The sequence below is a fragment of the Sander vitreus genome, chromosome 10 (assembly GCF_031162955.1).
Source record: "Sander vitreus isolate 19-12246 chromosome 10, sanVit1, whole genome shotgun sequence".
In the NCBI taxonomy this organism is placed as follows: domain Eukaryota; kingdom Metazoa; phylum Chordata; class Actinopteri; order Perciformes; family Percidae; genus Sander; species Sander vitreus.
The window spans coordinates 13685903-13710261 of NC_135864.1; the positions used below are offsets into that span (position 1 = coordinate 13685903).

The 24359-nt window shown below is 41.1% G+C and overlaps 1 protein-coding gene across 10 annotated transcripts in view; it reads right to left on the reverse strand.

Moving 5' to 3' along the window:
* Positions 1-672: 672 nt before the first annotated feature.
* map7d3 (MAP7 domain containing 3) overlaps positions 673-24359 on the reverse strand; it is a 33028-nt gene continuing 9341 nt past the window's right edge. The window contains exons 2-20 of one of the 10 annotated variants that reach the window (XM_078260340.1): positions 20180-20284; positions 19770-19850; positions 19499-19662; positions 18081-18192; positions 16863-16946; positions 15943-16050; positions 15034-15135; positions 14503-14601; positions 12437-12562; positions 10196-10311; positions 7415-7545; positions 7072-7292; positions 4884-5013; positions 4243-4528; positions 4033-4086; positions 3887-3950; positions 2446-2614; positions 2023-2315; positions 673-1930 (exon numbers count right to left, since the gene is read on the reverse strand). In XM_078260340.1, coding sequence (XP_078116466.1) covers positions 1923-1930; positions 2023-2315; positions 2446-2614; positions 3887-3950; positions 4033-4086; positions 4243-4528; positions 4884-5013; positions 7072-7292; positions 7415-7545; positions 10196-10311; positions 12437-12562; positions 14503-14601; positions 15034-15135; positions 15943-16050; positions 16863-16946; positions 18081-18192; positions 19499-19662; positions 19770-19850; positions 20180-20284 — 2453 coding nt within the window. In that variant the 3' untranslated portion in view covers positions 673-1922. Of the gene's footprint in view, positions 1931-2022; positions 2316-2445; positions 2615-3886; positions 3951-4032; positions 4087-4242; positions 4529-4883; positions 5014-7071; positions 7293-7414; positions 7546-10195; positions 10336-12436; positions 12563-14502; positions 14602-15033; positions 15136-15942; positions 16051-16862; positions 16947-18080; positions 18193-19498; positions 19663-19769; positions 19851-20179; positions 20285-24359 lie in introns of all 10 variants that reach the window. The other 9 variants (XM_078260339.1, XM_078260341.1, XM_078260342.1 and 6 more) reach the window with 9 other exon arrangements.

The window sequence follows — 24359 nt, forward strand, 5'->3', positions numbered from 1 at the left end:
ATGTTATAAAACATATTTTGATTACATTAAATGCATCATAAAGAGGCACAGCCTTTACTCTGATCATGGGTCAGACATGTTGCTGAGGGCTGTAACAACTCACCATCAACATGTCAAATTGTTTAGTCTCTATGAGGCAATATTCAGAATCAGGGCTTGGGGATATCGTGCCTTCACATGCATACACACACCAGATCTTGAGAAACATATAATGGGTCATCACTTGGCCCCTAGTTTTTAGCAGACCTCATGTGGAAGAGGACTGTATGTAAATTTTTCCAGGCTGCCCAAATGTAACCTGACTACACTGTCGCAGGCCTCGAACAGAAACCTAACATATTACAGCCCAGCCACATAGACAGAGACTTCAATTATCCACATCCTGACGCCACTCCTAAACATGGCTTCATTTGCCTAATACTGATTATATACACAACACAATAACACTTAAATATATGTAGAAATGTATTTTCATATATAAAGAAACAGCCAAATTTTATATTATACAAAATAATTGAAATGCATTTTGTCGGATGTAGCAGCTAGTGTGTGGGAAATTTTGGAAAACGGTTAATGGTTAATAAATGTAATTGATGTGAGGGCCGCACAGACTGAGGGATGGATGAAAAAGTGTGTGTGGATGTGTTGGTAAAGCTCGAGTTAAAACCAGACAACTGGAAACCGGATTTTTAGTTTCAGCCGAACATTCAAGGTCAATTCAGTAACAAACACATACCGCCTTAAGAAGCTCAGAAGCAGCTTTGAATTAAACTAATGGACTTCACCTGTTAAAATAGTATGTTGCAGTTATGGTTATTCAACAGTTGTGTGGTGCAGATACAGTCGGTGGAGAAGAGACTAAAACTGAATGCAACTCAGATTCTGACGTAAATTACAATGATGTTGTTAGTAAACATAAATTCTATATACATATGTAAAAATTAAGAAAACCTAAGTGAGCCCTAACGAACAAACTGCAGAAACTTCACTGAACATGTCAATTCACTACAGTGTTAATTAATCTCAACACTATTCAGCTTTAAATGTAACAGCTGGAGTTGTGCTCCTGATACCCTCTACAGGCCAGAGAAGGAAACAAGCGGTGAGAGAAGCTGGGAGACAGAAAAATAAGGGTTGAGAGGACAGAGCTCTATGAAGTGAAGTAAAGTATGAATACAGGATCCAGTCCCATGTGTAAGCACATGACGGACAAACCTGTGCATGTATTAGCATCAGCACAAGCCATTTATAATATTCACACTTTTAAAAGGTAAGGCCATATTGCTGGATGCTGCAAAAAGCAGCCGGTCAAGTCAATTTAGAAGAATCACAAGTGAAACCTGGGATGCTATCCCCACCAAACCCCGGCAGAACAGAGTGTATTAACGCTCCTTCCTTTAACTCACAATATTTAATTCACACAGCTTAATGTGCATGTGTTCTGGAATATTCTCATAAAAGAGAAAACAAAAGACTAAACATATAATAACAATAATTACAATAACAAAAAAGCCAAAATTAATAAATTACAACAAATGCACCCCTGACAAAGACACAACTCTTAAAAAACATCATCAAATTTGGACACAACATAGACAAAAACAAATCTGGAGAACTAAACACAAGAGGAAGAGGAAAGAGACCTGAAGCGAGCACGTTGAAGGAATATATGGACTTTCCCTGAAGCATATTTTTAATATATATAATTGTTTTAATATATTTGTTTCCTCATAATGTGGGGTGCAAATGTAGCACTTGGGGTGGTCTTTCCACTTCACCTTGTGCTCCTCCCTCTGGAAGAGGAAGAGGAGAAAGAGGAGGAAGCTGTTTGGAACTGGTAGAGGACTTTCATTTAAGGAGCTCAGCTGGACAGGAACTTTACAAGTGCAACAGTAAGAGGCTTCTCAGCGATGGCTGCAGCATCAAATCTCTACAGAGACACAGGAGGAAAGAATTATGGTCCATCTTTAAGAAGACAGTCAAAAATGTCTAATAGACGAATAAGTGTAAATGATTCCTCACCTGACAGAGCTTCTAGGGGCTGATTAGGGGAATGCAGGGTGTTGACGGGGTTTCCCTTGTCCTCGAAGGCTACCCTGGTCCCATCTGAGCTCCCGTCACAGTTAATCAAGACCTGGTTACAGTCCTCTGCCTCGATGAGGGGCAGAGTCTTGGAGTGGACGTTGAGGTCAATGAGTTCCTCAAAGCTCCACTGGTTGGATTTACCGTTGAGACCTGAGACCAACCCCACCTTGGCGGAGTCCTGCTCATTCAGGAACTCTGAGCCCTCGACGAGGCGGCCCTTAGGGACTGGACTGGAGAGGGGAGGGGGGAAAAGGTAGTGGGAGACGGTTAGGAAAGCGATTCAGCAGTTAACAATTACAATATTGTCAGCACCACTCTGAGCATTTTCTGTGTGTGTCTCTTTATCTTCTCTTATCGTACCTTACTGCCTGAGGCTCATCTGTGCTTATGCCATTGTTATTCTCCTTGTCGTCCGTCTCTGGTTTTCCATTCACGCTGCCCAGGGGCTCCTCTCGTTGTGCCACTGGCTCACCAAAGGACAGACTACTCTCATCTTTGTCATCCTCCATGCCGATGTCATCGGTCTGGCCTACGACGTCAATGGAGTCATAAGTCACGTTGAAAATTATGTAAATTCACACAAACAAGCCATTTGGGTAGAGTATACACAAACAACCACAAAGAGGGAGAGACACCTTCACTCTCCGTGACAAAATATCACATGCAGTGCAGTGCATGCAGTGATACATAAATCTTCATGGACTCTGATAGGGCTGCAACAACGAATCGATAAAACGAATTTCATTATCGATTCGTTGTGTCGCGCGACACGCCACTCAGTCGTGGAGATAAAAGCAATTGAGTTGAGTGTGGAGTGAAAGAAAAGAAAAAAGAGCAGAGCGGGGGTAGAGGAAATACGGAGAGAGACCAGAGAGACCCGTAACGTTGTTCTGAAACACACGGCGGAGGCAGAGAAATCAGTACGACCTAAGTCATCCAAGGTGTGGGAGCATTTCACACTACATAAATCGAAAACGTGTTAATTGCAAGATAAGCAAAAGCGACATGGCATGGCACAGGCGCACCACGGTGATGATTCAGCACCTCCTAAAACGTAAACATGTTGGAGTCCTTGATGCGGAGGGTGTTCAACAGCAGGGTAAAGTCACTACAGAATCCTACTTTTGTTCCGTTTTGAAGTGAGGAACGTAACGTCCCTCTTCTGGTGCTGGTGTGGTGTTTACTCGTTATCCAGCTTGACTAGCATGACAAGCTAGCGTTAGCTCGTTAATAACGGTAGTAAAGCAGGGGTGGTATAATTTGCAAGACTAAAGACACGTTTTTATTCACTCGCCTTTTTTGGACCATTCATTTTTCAATCTATTGTCATGTATATATTCTGTGCTTTGTCCCGTATCAGTTATTGTTGACAAATATATTTGTGTGTGTTGTACTTTTTAATTTCATTTTAAAGTTCTTTTATAGCACTTGGTCATCTTAAGCTGTGTTTAAATGTGGTGTACAAATGAACTTAACTTGCACTTACTACAATGATGGTAATAATTTAATGAATAAGCTTCAAGTGAACGTGTGTGTGTGTGTGTGTGTGTGTGTGTGTGTGTGTGTGCTCTTTGGGTTACTTACCTTTACACAACTATTATCTAAAACAACAAGTATGTATGTAAGTATGTATTGAGTTGATGTAAATGAATGTTTTTTAGTTTTTTTATCCGATTCATCGATTAATCGAAAAAATAATCGACAGATTAATCGATTATTAGAATAATCGTTAGTTGCAGCCCTAGACTCTGATATCCTGAACCTGCCATCAGTGTGATAGCTCTGGGATGAGAACACTTACTCTGGGTTTCATAGTCCTCTCCCTCGTCTCCCTCGTCTCCCTCGTCCTGTTTATCGCCATCTCTCTACGCAGGAGACCCAAACAGTGTGTTATCATACACTCAGTGTAGATGATGTTCTATGCAGGCTGAATGAATGTGAGCTCACCTTCAAGTCATTTTGCTCCCCTTTTCTTGTTCTCTTCATTATCTCTTCAATTCTCTAAAATGGAAAAAGAGCAAATATCTTCGTAAATAATGTGTCTCATTGAGATCTACACAATGAGGCAACACTAAGAATAATCACTTAAAATATTTTGGTCTAGGTCTTGATGATTAAGCAACATAAAGAGAAGATTCTCCATCAGTCTATCCATACCTTCTTCCTCTCCATTCGTTCTTGCTGGTTCTGCTGCATGATGCGCTCTCTCTCCAGACGGACTCTCTCTGCCTCCTCCAGGGCCTTGGCCTCAGCCTCCTCCCGTTCCTTCTGGAGCTCGGCCTGTCTCACTGCCTCCTCTTCTGCCATTCTCACCCGCTCCTCCTCTGCTAGGCGAGCATCTTCCTCGTCTTTAATTTTCCTCTCCTCGGCAAGTTTCTTCTCCTCCTCTAGGCGTTTCAGTCGAGCCTCCTCCGCTAAACGCATCTCTTCTTCCTTTCTCAGCCTGGGAGAGTAAAGAAACAGCTTGAAAGCATACTCACAAATAAATGCAGGTCATTTCTAAAAGTGGACATGTCAAAAAGTGGGGGTCAGTATCCCCAGTACAGGATACTTTTAGCCTACACGTCTAGCTAAAAATGCTGATCGTACGAATACCCATAACAAAATAACCAGCAGTGTTTTACTTGTGTATGTACTTACCATATGCAAATGTTTCAAACAATTACAATTCCCTTAAGAGCAATTTTACTATAATTACTAGTGTTGTCGATGGTACTTTGTTCTTATCATATCTGATGCATCACTGTCATACACAAAATGATGACAAAATTGTAATAGAACAATTCCAATGATCTTACTTCTCCTCTTCCTCCCTCTGTATCCTGAGCTGCTCCTCTCTCTCTTTCTGCTCTCGCATCAGTCTGCGGTTCTCCGCCAGGATCTTGGCTGCCTCAGCGGCCGAGTTAGTGCCCGTCGAGGCTTTAGAGTCTGAAAGATGGAAAGACAAATATAGAAAATACTTTTAGCACTTTGTCACCCTGTCCCCCCCATTTCTGAATGTACTGCCGACCTAACGCTGCGGATCTACTTTTGCGACACGACTGAAGCGTGGGGTTGCGACGCCTCCCCTCATTTGTACGTTGTAGGATGCCTAGAACAAAAAACCCAGGAGAGTCTTCCCCCAGTCTCCCCTGTGCTCTACTTCTATTGGATAGTCGCATCACGTTCAACTGATTAATATGCATAAAGATGGGCAATGGACAGCTTTTTGACGCGCAGCATTTTTACAAATGCAGCGCCGCCTATCCGGGGTGCTTTGCAGGCACGTTAAAGTTGCTTGACGTCACCCATAGGGATAAAGTGGAGCGCAGTGCGACATCATCTGGCCCTCCAATGACTGATGACTGGGAGAGGAGAGAAAGCCTGACTGTTGGAGGAGGTTAGCCGTGACAGAGAAAGACAGGAGCAGTATAGAGAAACAAGCCGCCTGATACAGAGTTGTGTGTCTTTCACATGATCTTCTCTGTGCTCTTTCAAAGAACTCCGTGGGAATACAGTCACATACAGTACACGAGGTTGAGCAATATGATAATACATACCATGAGATGAAATCAATTTGTCCATCGTCAGAGATTTTCATTTATAATAGTATTTATGCCATTAATTACTCTGTGTATTAGTCTCTGGTAGACAATGTTGCAAACTGATGAGCAGGACTGCTACATGAAAATATATTGTGATTTCTATCTGATAAAAAAAAAAAAAAAGTCAAAATCAGCTAGTTAATTTGGTTGATGAATCAAAAACAGACCTCTGGTTATTTTATTCATAAAAATAGTCTCAATTGATCATATCCTGATATAGATTGGTATGATGATATCAAATTACATATACAGGAATAAAGTATTTTATGTTTTCATACATTTCTAAAGATAAATAAGCTCACCTAAACTGTGCCAACTACAATTTAGAATGGATACAGTAGATGACAGTCTTTGCCCGGTTGCATGTAGTATTATTACCATTACTAAGCTATTTTATCTTGCAGAGCATGAGTCTCTCCAGAAGGTGGTAGCAGCAGCAACAACACAGATCTGTAACATGATGTGACTCCAGCTGGAACTTAATAAGTCTCCTGCTCCACTGAGATTTGTTGCAATCTGAGCTGCTGCCACGTCAGTTTGCAGCACACAAACAAACACACACACGCACACACACACACACACACACACACACACACACACACACACGCACACACACAATTCTGTATATGATCTGTTTATTAAAACAGATAATATTCTATTATCTTGAAACCAAACTGACTGCTCCTTGAAGCAGTATTAAACCATGATCACAGAGGATTATTTTTCTTCTATTTAAAGTAACAATTTATTACCGTAATTCACTAAAAGTAACAATTTATTTAGCAAACCAACCCAGTGCAATTTCTTTTGCGCTCAAGAGCGCTGTTTAATTTCCTCCTTTTATTTGCTCTCCCTTGGTTCAGTATGAATAGTGTAAAGATTAAATGTAACAGGTGTGTGGACAATGAATATGTGGAGGATGACCTGCAAGAAGCCTTTGTGTAGGAACGATCTTTACTTGCAAAAGATGAAGGGACATCCAATTATTCATAGGTAATGATCTAGAAACAAGATCAGTAAAATGTCAATAAAGAAAGGACTTTGATATTTTTTGGGAGTGTAATTAGGTTTGGACCCCAATGGCAAAGAACTTCAGTAATATTTATTTAGTTGAGATGAAAAAGATGTCTCGCTGGATCACTTCCCTCTCTGAAATTGCCAGGATGCCTCCATGCACCAGTGCAAACATCCTGGTTGCCAGAATAAAGATCAGCCTTGGCAAATATTGGTACTAATTCAAATCTGTCAGTCGACCATGAGAATTAAATCTGCCTTTATATGGACCTGTTTTACATGTTTTGTACTAATGTGAAAGACCTTCTATAGTGTTAGATATATTTTAAATAAGTACAATAAAACATTCATATTGTGAACTGCATTCTTATCACTGAGAATTGCTCACCATCTTTCTCTTTGGTCTTGCTGGAATCAGAGGACTGTGGAGACAGAGCCTGGACCGGACACAGATCCTTGGACTTGGAGTCCCTCTTTCGCAAGGTGGGGGCCCCTGTTGGAGTAAGAGCTGGTTTCTGAATAGGTGGAGGTTTGGCTGACATAGGCTGGGGGGATGGGGGGCGTTGTTTCATTGCACTCGGTGAGGGTGGGCGTGTCTTAGGATTTTGCCTGTAAGAACAAAGTGTGAGTTGTCTTTTTGTGTTTTATAATGAAATCAAAATGAAAGGCTGCATCCATACTAGAGTAAACTCTAGTATCTCTCTAAATCTGTATTGGAAAAGTAGTCATACTTGGATGCTGTTGGGGAGGGGGTCCTCTTTGGGGCTGGATTGGGGGCTGGGGATGGTGAACGGTTGCGTCCCATGGTAGTAGATGGGGAGGCGGGACGTTGCCCTCCAGGCGATGTAAACTGCTTGTCTTTCTGTAGTTCCACAGCAATGGGACAGAAGTGAGGAAGTCATTTATGACAGTCACTGAACAAGGATCATGCTAAGAACTCTAAGTTTTCCTATTGTCATTGTTAATTAAATATCATTCATCATCATCTGTTGAATTTATAACAAGTTGCATCATATAACTAAGTTGTATTGATCAATCCACAACCCTAATAAGTATTCACTACAACCTGTTGGTCTATACCAGTGTTTTCCAGCATTTTGGCTTGTGACTCCTTAAAATGAAGCAGGATTTACTTGTAACACATCATCAGGGCTCATAGCCTTAGGAAAAGTGGCCAAAAAATAGTGAAAAGTCAGAAAACGTTAACATAATTTTGGTTAGCAGAAATACTGTATGTTTTTTTTCTAATATATCCCATTAATCATTTTGTGATCCATAATGTTGATCCTGATGGAATTCACAAAAACAAGGGTGCCTATTATAACAGAGTCACTTTAACTGAAATGAAAATGGATCATTTAACTGCTTTTTAAGTCTGCCTCTGTTAATTTTACTGGCATTTCAAACATTGACACAATGCTGGTGTGAAGGAGCCATGGGTCAGGTTTCAGTGAATCTATTTTCAACGCACTTGTGCTATGTTTGGCGCATAAACATGACGACAGAGGGAACAGCAAGGCCAACCATGTGACACTCAGACGGACACAAATAAACAGTACACTCCCTTTCTCAAGACTTTAGTACTGAATGCCAAGTAAAAATAAGATACAATGCATTTTATGTTATGTTTAAGAAATTGCCCCTTAATAAGGTGGTTTAGCTTTGGTCACACAGCTTGATAATCGACCCTAAAGCCCTCATAACATCCTTTAATAAGGAAAGGGAGGAAGCTTGCAGAAGACCTACACAGTGTGCACCCTTAAAGTTCTTTTCTTATATATATTTTGATGATTTGTTAATGCCCACTGTAGGCAGGCAGACATTTAGCTGACATAAAAGACACAATTTAACCAAAGTGTCTGGCAATGCCTGAGTGATAGGCTGTGAATTTCAATTATTTCCACACCAATCTGTGCATTTGGAAGAAAAAAAGACATTGAAATGGTGAGGAAAGTCAAAGGCCTTTGATATTAAGGGCCTAGGGTCAGGGTGGGGTCTGCTTTGCATGGTCTGATCTGTCCATAATAAGGCCACTGTGGATCCCTTTGTCTCATGCTACGACAATGAGGCCCTTCACAGCCACAGAGGATGAGGAGGACAGGCAGGTTGTGAGAGAGAGAGAGAGAGAGAGAGAGAGAGAGAGAGAGAGAGAGAGGCACGACTGGACACCAAATGAGAACATTTAAGACATCACTTATGAGTAGCAGTAGGTAGGATAAAGTAGGGTAACATTTTGGCAGTGTATGAACAAGTTCATATTATGAGTGACTAGCAAAGGTTTAAAGAACAGCTAGAGGAAACAACATTTCCCTATAGTTAGCATCCTGCCATAGTACTTTGACAGGCAAATGTAGCCGGATATGTGCATATAAATCAAAGTATTTGGTGGCATCTACTCATTTCTCTGAACAATGACATTTTAATGTCAAAATGAATGCACTTAAAACATCTGTGTGTTGTCGTAAGGTATTTCTCTCTTCCACTGCTACCAACAATTAAAACTGTGTCCACTGTAGGGCTGCATGATATTAGGAAAATATGCGATAACGTTGTTGACTATCGCTATAACGATAGTACTTGCGATAAATAACATTAAAGCATTAAACTGTACTCAGTTCTGCTGCTTTTAGTATTCTGCTAAAATACAACAATATGTTGAATTTAAAACAAATGAAAGGAAATCATTTATTTTATTGAACAAATTGAATAAAAAAAAAACAGTTACACTGTACTTATATTTTCTTTTAACTAACAAAAAAATTTATCTGCGTCTGTGATATGTCGCACCCTTTCGCGATGTGTTTATTGCGCAAGTTGATATTGTAATGAAGATTAAAAAAACGATATGCAGCCCTAGTCCACTGCTAAAATGTTTTTATAGTCTAGATTAAATTCAATAACTTTCCTTATGGAAATAAAACCATACTATTGCTGGCTGTAGCAGTGTGGTACATATGTACAAATGTAAATGTGTCCATTATCATGCTGTAGTTTGAATATGGACAAGATTAGAAGATACCATCTAAAGTCAGGTTACTCCATCAGTAAATGGAAACTGACTTAATGACACAGGGCTGAAAATAATTCAACATTATCCTTTTGACCACATAACTTTTATCATAAATTAATTAATACAATTCTCAAATGAGATATCGTTAAAATCTAACAAACAGATATGATGTTATAGCAGGGTTTTTCATACAACACCGATATTTAGGCATCCAAAGCGACTGGACCCACTAAATGAAACCTTATCAAATCCTTTTCCGCATCTTTCCCTTCTAATACTGCACAAGCAAACGGACCTCCTCTTGGAAACAATATAAGTCTGTACTCACATGTATGCTAAGTATCTATATTCGCATAGCCATATAAGATATACATATATAGTTGAGGATACAAAAATGCAGCTTAAGGTGGTGAGAACAGGAAGGAAATTTTAGCTTCCACTTCAGATCATTAACAGCATTATACATTTCTTTAGTAAATGTCTGATGCAAACGTCTTCTCACCAGTGAAGGGTCAAGGGCTCCGTCGGCTGACACAGAGGTGGTCATGCTGCTCTTCTGCCGGTCAATGCTGCGGCTGCGCACAGGTCCCCGCGGTGGATGTAGGGGACTGGCAGAGACTGAGCGAGGACACAGGTGACACTCTGGTAAAGGACACAGTCATCGCAGGGCCAGGGGAGCACAACCAATGGGAGGCATAATAAGCGGCCGAGTTGGGCAGCAAAGCAGCAAAAAGCCAAATGAAAAGAATGAAGAGAGAGGAGAAAAAGAGAGAGGGAAAGAGGGAGAGAAAGAGAGAGGAAGGGAGGGCAGATGATGGTTGAAAGAAATGCAGAAGTGTTTTTGTATGGGGAGAAGAGCACAAAAAAAGCAATTTGTTAGATGTAGCACTTTAGGCAGGCAACAGCTTGATTTCTGAAGCTTTGATTGGGCTGGAGATTACAGGAGACATGAGCAGCAGAGAAAAACAAAAAAACCAGACACCCCACAGGTGCCAAAGCCTCTGGACACAACAAACCTGAACACCAAGCGCCACAGCACAGCACACACTACACAAAACCTACCACTAATAGTTCAATACACACCGACACATATCACACAGATTTATTAGTACACTAAACGCACAACAAATGTTCATAGTGTTTGTGTTCAGTTAAAGAAACTTAAGAAAGTAATTTGCAATCTTTCTAATTCAGTCCTTCCTGCCATCATAATGTAACTCTCCCAACTTTAGATCAGACATTAAATGCAACATTTGTGGGTTCAGGACAAATCCGTCTCTGGCACAAGCATTACCTTACAATTTCTAAAGCATTCAACAGTCAAACAAATCTCAATTGTATGTTAACAGGACAAACCAATGTAAAATGTTGATGCCGAGCTGCTTAATAACTATAACTGTCCTTACCACAGAGTTTGAGTGTTGCCTGTAGTTAGCAAAGAAAATTAAGGCTGTTGGCCATTGGCTATGAGCTTGCTGTGTCAGATTGAGGGATAAGCCATGATAATCCTGAGACCTGAAGAACTCTCCCTGCCAGTCTGGTCACAAATGTGTTTTGTAATTCATTCTGACTGCACACTGAGCAGCTATCGTGACTATGAAATTTACCCTACCCATGAGCTACCACTGATACTGCTGCTAATGCGACGTGTCATCTTTCTACTGGGGCTATACTTAGCAGAAGATCTATAGCTGCTAATGGGTTTGTAATGGCCACTCGATAAACATCACAACCTAAAACCAACACGGGAAATACAGTTGCAACTTTGAAGTGAGTCAGTGCTTTACAGTATGGCTATTTCCATCTTAAAAAGAAAAACAGTCAACAAGAAAAATGCAGTATTCATCAGCGTATGTCAGGAGATTCATCACGGGTTGTCTATGCTGGGTCTGGGACTATGTATATCCTCAACCGCTGCCTTATGTAATGTAGATCACTCCCATCGTTGCATAACACAGAAACAGTTCACATAAAATGTAAGGCATGCAAGTCAACCGGTGAGATGTAAAACTCTACCTTGATGGCTTTAGAGCATATTTTACAAAAAAATTGTCAGCCCAAAATCTAGTGCCAGAATGGGGACGTACTGAATTTGAGATAGTGTGACTTTAAACCCATATATTCTATGAAAATGCCAGTAATTACTATTTCAGCAACGTGTACTGGAGTCCCCAGCCCTCTGGTCTCACTATCAGAACACATGCAACAGCACAAGAGTCTCATTCTGACGTAACAAGAACCAACAGGTAAGCAGCTTAGAGCAAATCTCCCAGCATGGACCCTGAGGTTCTTCAGATGCAGAGAAATGCTCCCAGCCAAGTCAGCCCTGCTCAGCTCAGCACACAACAGTCAATTGTGTCAGATCTGAGAGCGCATGTGAGCTGGACCCGTGCATGTGTGTGTCAATATTTACTGACTACTACTGTATGCTCTCTCACATGAGTGTACTTTGCTGCAAATAATTCCTGTACATACATAACATAAACAGCTGATTGTTACAATAGCCGATTTTAAACACAGGGAGCAGTGCAGCGACTTCTGTAATTCCACCATCACCACCAAGAGGCCACCATTCACAAAAGCACGAGGGTCTGCAGCAGGGTACTGGGATATGAGCTCAGATCTAGTGAAGTGATACTGGGAGTGACTGGGCTGACTTTCTACTGATTAAATGAGAGTAAGTAGAGAGGACCAGGGTCTGTGTCTAGCCATCCTTCCTCTCTGTTATGGTCTCCTAGGTTACCTGGAGCATCTGTTCCTTCAGCTGACAGGGCGGCGGCGCTCCTGCTCCTAGCTAGTGAGGCCTGGGTGGGGGTGAGCAGGCGACTAAGGACCCCTCCGTCCACATTGCCGGCCGGTGGCCTGCGAGCTACACGGCCGAAAAATCACCCGAAAAAAGAGGAGAACAAAGAGCCAAGTAGGAAAGAGTGGATAAGAATGGGGGATGAAGGTAAAACAAAGAAAGGGGGTAGGGAGGGGTCAATTAAGTTTAGAAAGGTCACCATGTGATTTAACCAACAGGAAAGAATCAACATTAACAACCAAAGGTTATGTCTCAAAAATCTTACATGGGTCCCCTATCAACTGTCTTTATCCTGTTAACTTTCAGTGATATTCAAAAAATGAGGATAGTTAGTAAGAGACAGTAAGGAAAGGATGCCATGGAAGATGATGAGACAGACCAAAGACTGATTGTCTGGTAACTGAAGATCAGAAAAAACAGTAGTCAAGGTAGACAATGAGGTCAAATCAATGGTCACTTGAGGTAGAGGGAGGTGTGCTGATGGGAAAAAACAATCCATTAGTGAACTTCAAAGTCGGCAGAGGAAAACTATTGGGTAGGAAGATGAGAAGTGAAACAAACTTAAAAGTGATAGGGCAAGTGACCGTGACCAGGCAAGAATTATTTAGCTTCTGCTGTGCAAACATCTCTAAGGTTAATATAAAAGTGACAAAATTGATTAAAATGAGGAGGCTGACTAAAAATGGTCAGCTCTGAACAAGTCAGCATATTATGAAAGCATGTATGGTATCTATGGTAGACATTAATTTCACAGCAGAAGCCAGGAGCTCTTGCTTCCATGGGATGAAAGAATTAACAATTCCCTATTTCGGTCCTTGTTGCCATCTAAGCTACAAAGTAGACATCATACCAGAAGAAGAGTTGACAGGTTGATGTTGCCACATGTCCCTAAATGCTAGCTCTTCAAAAGGAGAGTACAGAGCCACCAGTACAGAGTGGAGCCCCTTACTGAGAAGACATCTGTTGCCGACAGACTTGTTTGTTAGCTGTTGAGTGCTAGCCCCTGGAGCATAGCAGCACAGCTCTGCAGTGCACTACACCCAGGTATTAAGAATCTGGGCTATTAGTCTGAAATAAGGTTATAGTTATGAAAATGTGTTATGTGTGGGAGCTTTTGGATTAAATAACTTTAAGACATTGTTATTTCGCAGATATGAAGTAGTAAGTCAGTATGAATGATAGTAGCTGTGTTGTATTATTTTCTCTAACCACACAGAACAAACACGTATACAGAACAGGAACATTTTTACATCATCTGCACGGATGCTGACATGGCTATAGGACAAACAAAAGCATTGGTGGTTAATGGCAATACACAGGCTGCATTTGGAGTTGCTGTGGTCAATTCTGTGCTCTGGGGGTGCTACGGTGGGATGGCACTGACACACACCACACTTTAGCACGAGCCTAGTGACTTAAATCCAGCTATGACGTCATCTTGAAGGGAGAATACACACAACACTTTGTGACAACAAAACAATTAGACTGTGTTAGTGCAGACACGGCACACAAAACAAAACCATTCCCGTGTTGTCACGTGAAAATAAAAAAATAAAAAAGGTTGAAACAAAGATCAGCTGTGAGTGAGAAACATGGCACAGAACAGGATCTGGTAGGTTAAGACAGCAGAAAGGTAAAGGCATACATGGAATGAGTACTGAGTTCCCAGTAAATTACAGACACACAGTTTTAGAGAGGCTTAGCAGCTGCCTAGGGGTAAATTAGCAGTCAGTGAGAAGATTTAAATGAGAATATAGACAAAATGAACACAGAAAGAGGAGGTGGCCAGTTTATAGACCCATATAGCTGATGACACTGAAATGGGCCAAGTGTTATCCCCAGGACCTCTTAGTAGCCAACAGTGTTGATAAGATTTAAAACCGAGCAAATTCAGAACAAGCAAGCCGTTAACATCACAGCAGCATGCTTGTTATTCAAAAGTGGAGGCCTGAGTGGTGCAGATAAGGGCATGAGAAAAATTACAACCGATTGTTCATGCTAGCCACCTTGATCATCCGTTGTCCCCTTATCAGGCTTGGCGGGGGTCTGTGCTCTGCCCACACTTACTCGTGTGAGGGAGGAACTTCTCTTCACGACGGAACGGCCTACGGACATGAAAGTGGAGTTATAGCCGAGCAGGCACTGGGAAGGAGTCAACAAGGAATCCCCAAAGACAGTTTACAAGTCATGTGCACTTCATTTGGCCCTTATGTGAGTCACCAGGCTACGGAAGACTGCAGCTGATGTGAAGTATAATAGACAATGTCTAGGTACACAGAGGAGAGCTGAAACTGCCCTATCCGATAATGAGTCAGGACAGGTCCCCTGTTGTAGTATTAATAGCTGTTAAGTGTTTGAACCATTAGCATGCACAAAGTCAGATTGCTATGTTATTGTCATAGTTGTGATAGAGCTTATTTTGTAATGGAACTTATTGAATATTTTCTCCATAAACAGTGGTGGTTTGCTAAATTGTGTACTGTACACCATCTCTGTTATAAAAGTATAGTATGGGATGGAGAGGGGATCTTTTGCACCTGTCTGTTCCACCTGAAGTTTTTTGCCATCTTCCTTACTGGCCTGAGCAGCATTGCCATTGTTAGGCAACCGGTTACAAGACGAACTCCTCGGCTTAACACCTGAGAGACAATGATGAAACACCCAATGGTGAATTTATACAGTGCTCTCTTGTGAATGGTGCAAAGTCTCTCAGACTTTTTTAGAATATATTCATAGGCCTGGGAAAGGAAAAGCATTAATATTAAACAAGTTGAGAGGTATAGAGAAATCACCACTATCAGAAAGAAGAAATGGCACTGGCAATGCATAGAAGCTGTGGAGAAATATAAATCAACTGATTGTGGTGATTATTTTTCTCAGCACAAATCAAAAATACTTCTTGTGAATCAAATGCTTCGGAATATTGTGAAAGGCTTCTAAACCACTATTAGCATACAGTATTTATTAATGAATTACCAGTTGGTGCTTGGGAACCCTTCTGATTCTGAAAATGTGATTCAGTGCTTCATAGAGGTTCATAGTGAATGGATTGAGAGGCCATGCTACTTTATCATTAGCTGGAACTAGAGACAGAGGGCTAAAGCAATTTTTTTTTACCAGTCTGTCAGTGCTCCAGTGAGCCTGTGTGTTAAACCCTGGATATGGAGAGCACAGGGGTCAGAGTTCATTCCAGGCTTAAGAGTTGGAAAAGAAAGTGTTTGTTCCAGATACTCTACAGTCTGTCACTTGATAGATCTCAGTACATCAATAATCACAATAATATGTTTACCTGGTTGATAATAGACTGTTTGGAATATACTACGTTGGTTAAGACACAGCACAGAAATGCAGGGAGGGTAGGAGGGAGGGTAGGAGGAAGGGAGGCAGGGTGGTGGAGTAGGAGTAAATGAAGAAGGGGAAGGAGGGAGGGAAAAGAGGGGACTTACTTTTGTCAGGAGATTTGATAAGGGTGGCAGAGGAGGAGGATAGGCGTTTGCTGATGCCAGCCTCGGACAGCTGTTTCAGGTTCATGGTAGATGTGGAGCGCTTGTCCACTAAGATGGAGGAGGAGAGACAGACAAGGAAGGCGGGGTTTACACTGGAGGTTGGCCAATAGAGGAGGGCATTTGGGTGCACACAAGGGAGTACAGGATTCTGAAAGATCCTAATACCACTAATATGCAAAGGGTGATATGCTGCTTAATTAACATAAGCCTAAAGTAAAAATACATAAAAACTATATACACTGATATAGTATCCTCATTAACCCGTTGATCTAATGTTCTACTAATGCAGTGCACATTTAGTGACGCACTTAGCAAAACACGTGATACACAAAACACATATGTCTTTGCTGGTAAATATCATGTTTAACATGACAATGTACATTTTTAACAAACCATAACAAAGGTGTTGGTTTTAGAGCCAGGCATGGTGGTTAGTAAAAAGTGGAGAACATCACCAACATTACATGATCTGTGCCAGAGAATCCAGAGGGGATATAAGTCCTTTTTGTGTGTGTGTGTGTGTGTGTGTGTGTGTGTGTGTGTGTGTGTGTGTGTGTGTCATTCGAATGGGCATCCATGCAAAGTTGCCCATGTGACCTGGAAGTGCTAGATAGTGTGAGTGAGTGAAAAACCGAAAGCTATATTTCCAGCTATTCACCCAGCAAAAGGCACATTCAGAATACATGCCCCATACAAAAAAAAAAAAAACTTAGTGAAAAGCTGCCGGTTAGACTGCAGGTGGGGGTTGGTGGGGTGGAGGGGTTGGTGGAAAGCATAGTAGGTAACCAAGATAACTAGAGTGCCGGTGCCAGTCCATGCTGTGTTGCTACATTGGTAAGCAAATTATCAACAAACAAAACCTTGTTGATTCCTTGGTGGCTTTTCTGGCGAGGCAGAGGAGATAACTATAGTTACTGGAGATGAGGTGCCGGCATCAGAGTCTCCTGTGGGAAAAGACAGCTCTCAGAGAGGAGCAATAAAACAAAAGATGCTGAGGCACATCCTTCATAGAAGGAAAGAGAAAAGAGGTGAAACCTGGCTGGTAGCCATCAGCCTTTGTTTGACACCCAGTGCCTAAAGCAATAAATACACTGGCCTGAGTATTTGGCACCAAAGAGTTATCTCGGCAAAATATAAAAAAAAACCTAATTTAAGTGACCCATGTATTTCAAAGTTACAAACTTTCTGCAGATTTATGCAGAACATTATGGTTTATTGCTCGTGTGTACAGAGGGGGTTAAGTGATATTGCATGTAGTGTTGTGAGAGTGAGTGTGACAGACTAGTTACAATTGTCACTGACATATCTTCAGATCTCAGTAAATAATTGGATGTTATGGGTTTATTTTACTGCATGGCAAAACAGGGCTTGCATAATTGCTGATAGCTAACAATATCTGACAGTAGTGTTAGCAATATCTGATTATATTTTTAACTTGAACAAAATTAGATTGTTGAAAGTTTTCCACTTTCACAGTCTGAAAGGGAGCAGCTTCAATGCTCCTGGGTTCCGATTTGAAGCTATTAAGTTGGGAAGCTTCAAAAAAAGGAAAGAAAATGTTTTGCATCATTGACTGATAACAAGGCTCAGTTATTATAGATGCCCCTGAAAATTACTGAAAAAGATGTGATTCAACACTGATTTTCTCTCATGCATATCACCCAAGCTTACACAGGTAGATTTTGTGGTGAAACACAGTAAAAAGACACAGTCGCCTCTCTGTATTTTTGAATAACAAAAAGATAATAGAGTACTGCACCTTTCTCTGAATAACCATGTTTGACTTTCTTGATATCAATACCAGCTTGAGAGCACTTTTACCACTTTGATTATCGGTTGCTGGCAAAAAAAAGCTTTAAATTGCTTTCATATACATTGTGGCTGGATTTAACCCCACCTGTGGTGAAACCTGATTACATTGTAAACTTGACTACTTTCAATCATATCTAAGACGTGAGGAGCTTTTGGTGTATCGTAAATGGCTCTTTGATGCGCCATGGCAAGCCATGGTGAAAGTTAAATTGAACAAAAGTAGAAAGGAAAGGGTGAACTTTTTAAGGTGATGGAAGGGCCTCTACCTGTTCGTCCATCTGAGTCTGTGGACAGTCCTCCCCAGGACCATCTTTTCTGCCTCTGCTCCACTCGCTGACTGCGCTCCAATGTCCGCCGCATCACTGCCTCGTAGTGCTCCTGCAGCATTACAGGGGTAGAGGAAGAAAAAAAGTTATTTACAGCAGAGCAATATTGGTACCTAAACCAGAAGTAGAGCGGACAAGACCTGGTGATGTCATAATTGTACTACAATGTATGCATAACTGTACTGTAATCCCATTAACACTGTCTTTATTCAAAATTCTCTTCCTTTCCACACACACACACACACACACACACACACACACACACAGAGATGGCAAAAGTATTCGGTGGACATGGAAAAAAGGCTCTTTATATGCCATTGCCTACATTTTAAATGGATGTCTGCCAATGGGCCTAAAACATCACATATATGATTATTGTGACAGAGACTGGGACTCCAGGTTAATAAGATTCTAAGCAAGATATGAATTCAATTGTGATTCTGTGAGATTTCAAACATGAGTCCTCTAACTTACGTCTGAGAGGTTTGAGACATTAACATTAGCCCAAAATAAAGTTGATTTGAGACAAAACCAAGTAACGTTATCGTTAACTTAAATGGTCTCGAAAACAAGAACGGTCTTGAGTAACGTTACAGCACTGTTACACTAAATCAAGTTTTTGAATTTGTTTTTAATATAAAGCTATACATGCAGATATTGTATCAGCTAGTATTAGATTATTTTCAAATAAACTGAACGCTCGCTAACCTTAACGTTACTTGGGTTACTTAACTAAATGCTAGCGAACCAAGGCATTGTCATTGCTAGCAGGAGAACAAATGTAACTGACCATTAACGTAAACTTAATAAAGTTACTGAAACAAACAACAAATAGCTTTTGATAACAACAAAAAGATGCATTTACTTCAATGGTAAATTCTTGAAAGCCAGCAATTCGTGGTGTTTTGGTTGGCACAATTTGCAGCACATCATAAAAATGTATATTCCCATCCAATTAGATTGAATTCGGTATTGATGACTCGAAAAATAATAACGGTAACTCCACTGAAATTATTTGAAACTAAAGTAACGAGCCAATTTTGTAAAATGTATGTTAAAAATGTAAGGAGTAAAAGTAAAAAGTCGGCACAAAATAAATAGTAATGTAAAAATATCAGAAAAATCTACTTGAGTACAGTAACGAAGTATTTGTACTTCGTTACTTCCCATCTCTGGGATATATATATATATATATATATATATATATATATATATATATATATATATATATATATATATATATATATAAACCTGTGTTTCTATGTAAATTCAATAATTTGAGTCACAAGAGAAAAATCTATGGAGCAACAACAAGAACTGCTCTGAGGCTCTCAAGACTTCCCCCATGCTGCAGCTACCTTTTCCTCTTCCTGTTTCTGCTTCCTCTTCTCCTCCACAGCCAATCGTTTCTGCTCCTCCTTTCTTCGCTGTTCATCAACCTTTTTCTGACGCTCCTCCATCTGACGCTCCACTTGCATCTTGGCCTTGCGCTCCCGCTCCATGATCTGAGAGTCTCGCAAAACTAACCGTGCATACAGTATGTGCATGCAGGCAGGAAAAAAAGTCACTTATTAGTATGTTGCCTTAGGCCAAAATGATTTCACACAGAAACTGGGATCGCCCTCTTACCCTGTTGTCTCTCTGCCTCCTCTCGCCTCTCTTTTGCCACTCGCAGCCGGTCGTCTATTCTAAGCGCGGCACCGTCAATGACTGCATACACATACATGTGTATATGTGGTTAAAAGGTCAAACATATGCAGCAATGCATATTCACAGAACGTAGGGGGGATTCGTAACATAGTGTTACAAAGGTTTTACATCAGGCAGGCAGATGTGTACATGTGACGGTCATTAATGAGCTTTTGTCAACTGTAATAAGATGTTGACTAAGGTTTACCTGCAGTAAGCTACACCGACAGGGTGGTGGAAGTGGATTGTGTTGCATCTAATGGTTCAGATTGTGGAATACAATAGAGCGGTGACAGGGCAGTAGCTCTGGGAACTCATCTTTTTCTGTGTCAAGGTGTGGTGTCATTTACCTGGCCTACTCGCCCCCTGAGGTTTAGCTGGTGCGTTGGTTGTAGGTCCTGGGCTGTTCCCTGCCAGGCTGCGCCGCTCTTCGGCTTGTGCCTGTGCAGCTGCAGCTGTACACAGGAAAACACACAGACACCCACAGTTTACACACAGAACTAGACTCACATCATGTTGTGTCTGACAAAGCAGAGAATATCAAATCATATCTAGGTATGAGAATTGCATTGGGTACTCCAAACAAATCAAGTTTAAATGAGCCAATTTTCTCTGTGCTTTGTTTTCGAGGAATGCTAGTTCTAGAGAGATCCAACGGATTGAAGCTGCAGAACAATCCAGCTATTCAGCCATCTGACATAACCACCCCACTCATGGTCAACCCTGTAGCCAGCCATACACTGCTTGGAGGAATGGGCTGCTGTGAGAAACATATCTGGAATCAAACCCTTGTGAGCTTCCTGGTATTCAGCTTATATGCCCAGGGATGTGCAACTACGCCATAAAACAAAATCATAACAATATAGAATAATAAAAAATTAAAAAAAATATATAGGACAAATTTCATTTGTCATCCTGTGCTTGTGGTAAACTGTTTTTGTTTAACAACTTTTCTTTTCTTTTCTAGCACCAGATAGGGGGAAGATGTCAGTGTGCATGCAATACACTGCAATACCCATAGACAATCGAGCAATTTCAGATAGTGGCAGTACAGACAAGGGGTCAATAGCACGTTCTTTAGCCAAAAAAATTAGGAGATACAGGGGCAGGAAAGAAGGAAACAGCGAGGACATGATCAAGCTTTATGCGCCCTGGTATCAGCCCGTTCTCTGTCCTTCTGTGTCAGTGTGTATTCAGCATTACAGAACAGCTGACAAAGATGATGGTCAGTCATCATGTGATATTCACATTACTGATGAAAATTCTCACTGTCTCCAACACTAACATACAAACATAAAACCATACTGTGGCCATTACCATAAAAAAATAATTGCTCTCTCTATATATATATATTTTAATACTAGGGCTGTCAATTGATACATACATACATGTACATACAATGTACATTTTTTAATCACGATTAAGCGCACATTTTTTTATCTGTTCTAAATGTTGAAAGGCTAAAACTTTGAAAGGGATATTTTTTCAAGTTTTTAATGCTCAGGTGGTATTTGAGACGCGAGTATTCCTTTGGTAACTCAGTTCACATCGACAGTAAATATTTAGTGAATAACTTTAGTCGTGTGGAGAGAACCATCTGGAACGGCTTTGAAACTCAACTTGCCATTAAAAAGACCCTTTTATGCATCCATTTGTGCCAAGGAGCTTTGTTTCTGCTAGCCATCCACTCCCATTCATGGATGTATTATAAGACCTGTAAGACCTGCTCCCGTTCCGCCGTCTCGACTCCCCATTGCAGCCTGCAGGCAGCCCCCCCTTCCTCTACTGCCTGCATAATACGCTAAGAGGGTCAAAAAAGTCACTAAATCTAGCAAGAAGTCGCCAAGTTGGCAACACTATCCACAATGTTACTGCTGCAGCTTCCTGATTTCCCAAACTACAGACCGAAATCACAGAACGTACTTGCGTTAACAGGAATTTGCGATAACTCGTTAACGCGTTCATTTTGACAGCCCTAATTAAACTTTCTGGCAAAATTACTGTTTTTATCAATACATTACATATTTATGTAAACCTGTCTCTTTTAGAAAGACCAGACTGCTTCCACAAGTTTATTTATGGTACTACAAAGCACATGTACTTTATATCACCACTATTGTTGTGGGAATGAAGTAAAAATGTGCGGATTGTTAAGAAAGTTCTGATATCTGAGTTTTAAAACCTCCCACTGTTTCAATATTATTTGTTTGATGTAGTGTCACAGAAAAGCCAATCCAATGTTGACCAAATGTAAATACAGCACAAAAGTACTGCTTCTCCCTCATCTTTCAGAAGGGAGACAAGATTAGAATTGCCAACTACTCTTGTAGTTTTGTTAATCTCTCCAAAAATTCCTGCAGCCGCAATGTTTTCAGATCTGCTCTTCTATGCCATAAGTAGCCTCTAAATAAGGGTTGGGTATATGTAATTTTATTTCGCAATATCGATATATTTTGTGATACAACTACAAATGAATATTGTGTCCCTGTAATATTGTCACCTCCACCCCTAATTGGAAAAGTAAGATAAAGTAATTACTTACTAGTAATTAAGATATATGGCCTGTCCCATTTCGCCCCCCTTAAAACTACCACTTGGTTTTGAGTGCCCTCGACAGTAAAGTCCCCTCGACGAGGGAAGTGGGGGTGAAGATCTTTCCCTATGAAATGGGACACCACTATATGCAAATTAGCGTAGCGAACGTAGCGATGGTGCTCATCTACGTCACGTGCAGCTTCGATGTGTCTACCGGTAGTAGTCTGTACTATTTTCATTCGGGAAAATGTCGGTTCCAGCAGTTGTGTTGCCTGTTGTGTGGGCTGTGTTGGTTTATTTACGTCCGATTAGTCAACAGAGAAGACGTGGAAAACAGAAGACGCATTCGCCGTCTCCTTTCCGTTGTGGATTTGTTTCAGGTATGTCGATTTGTTTAAATATTTTGACGCTACATTCAACTCAGCTGTTGAGGATTCAACGCTAGCGGCTAGCCCAACTACAACTACCTGTTGTTTGTGTCGATAAAATAAAATAAGACGACCTACACATTCAGATTGTATATTTAAATCCAGTCTATGGTTAAATCATTTAACGTAATGTAGCCTTTAACTGTTTTTGATAGGTAGTCATTTTCTGTGTGTGACATGAGGAGAAAGTAAACAAAAACAAGCACACACAATAGTCCTGCTAGACCAGTGTACAAAACTTTCTGCAGTCCTCTGGGGGGAGGGGTGTAGCTATTAGAGACCTCTAGGTTGAGGTTACAGATTTCAAAACTGTGATTGTTATTGTAAATGTCACCAATCTACATTGACTGTGGAATGTGTTTTTATTAGGCTACTTGATCAAACTGGTGTTGTTGGACCATGACTTACGCAATAATGTTGATTGTTGTTCATTGTTTTCCAGACTGACCGTCCAGCGACATACTGCAGGTTGAATATGGACGTGCCCATCCTACGTCTGTGGTTTGATGTGGAGTTAGAGACCAAACAGGACTTCAGGTTAAGTAGGCGGGCCATGCGTGCTCTGCAGCGCCTGATGCGGAGAGAGCAGGACCATGGCTGGGGGAATGATTTTGAAGTCCTGATCTACGTCTATTGGCTTGCCCACGGACTTTCCCATCGTGTGGTGTCGCGAGTTTTCAGTGTGCCCAAATCCACTGTTCACAGGATTATACACAAGGTGGCACAGTTCATTTGGGACAATCTCCATAGAGGCATCGCCTTTCCGAAGCCTGCGGACCTGGACACTGTGGCTGATGGATTTGCCCAGCTTTCTGGGACACCCCTCCTCAACAATGCTGTTGGTGCTATTGCTGGTTGTCACATAAGAATCAAGCCCCCATCACATCATCGCCTGGACTATTTAAACTACAAAGGGTTTTACTCAATAAATATGCAAGCCATCTGTGACTCTACTGGAAAGTTGCTGGATGTTTTTGTAGGCTATCCAGGTTCCGTAAACGACACACGCAACTTAAAAAAAGTTACTTTTATCGGGCCCGAAAGTATCCACCCAATGGATACTTTATCCTGGGAGATGGTGGATATCCTTGTTTGGAGACACCAATCTGCCTCATCACTCCATATAGGGAACCTGTGAATGGTCGGGAGCAAAGAAAATTTAACTACCATCAATGAAGAGCACGTTCCAATGCCTTTGGCATTATGAAGACTCGGAGGTCCACACTTTTCAGGGCCCTGGAGGTCAGTCCTACATTTGCACCCCAGGTCACAGCATCCTGTGCCTTCCTGCACAACGTTTGCATTGACAATGGAGATGTCCTGGAACCAGACAATGATGTGGCACTGGACATCCTGGACCCAGAACTGCCCCTACAAGAAGCTCCTGAGGCACACGAAACACCAGGGTATGCCACAAGGGATACGCTTGCTGCCTTGATCTACGCACAAGCCACTCATTAGAAAATTCTGATGAAAATTGTAAGTAGTTCAACACTCTGAGGGTGTTTTTTACATGCACATGTTCTTTTGTGCTGTTCTATTGTGGACATATGGTTCATTTTTTAAA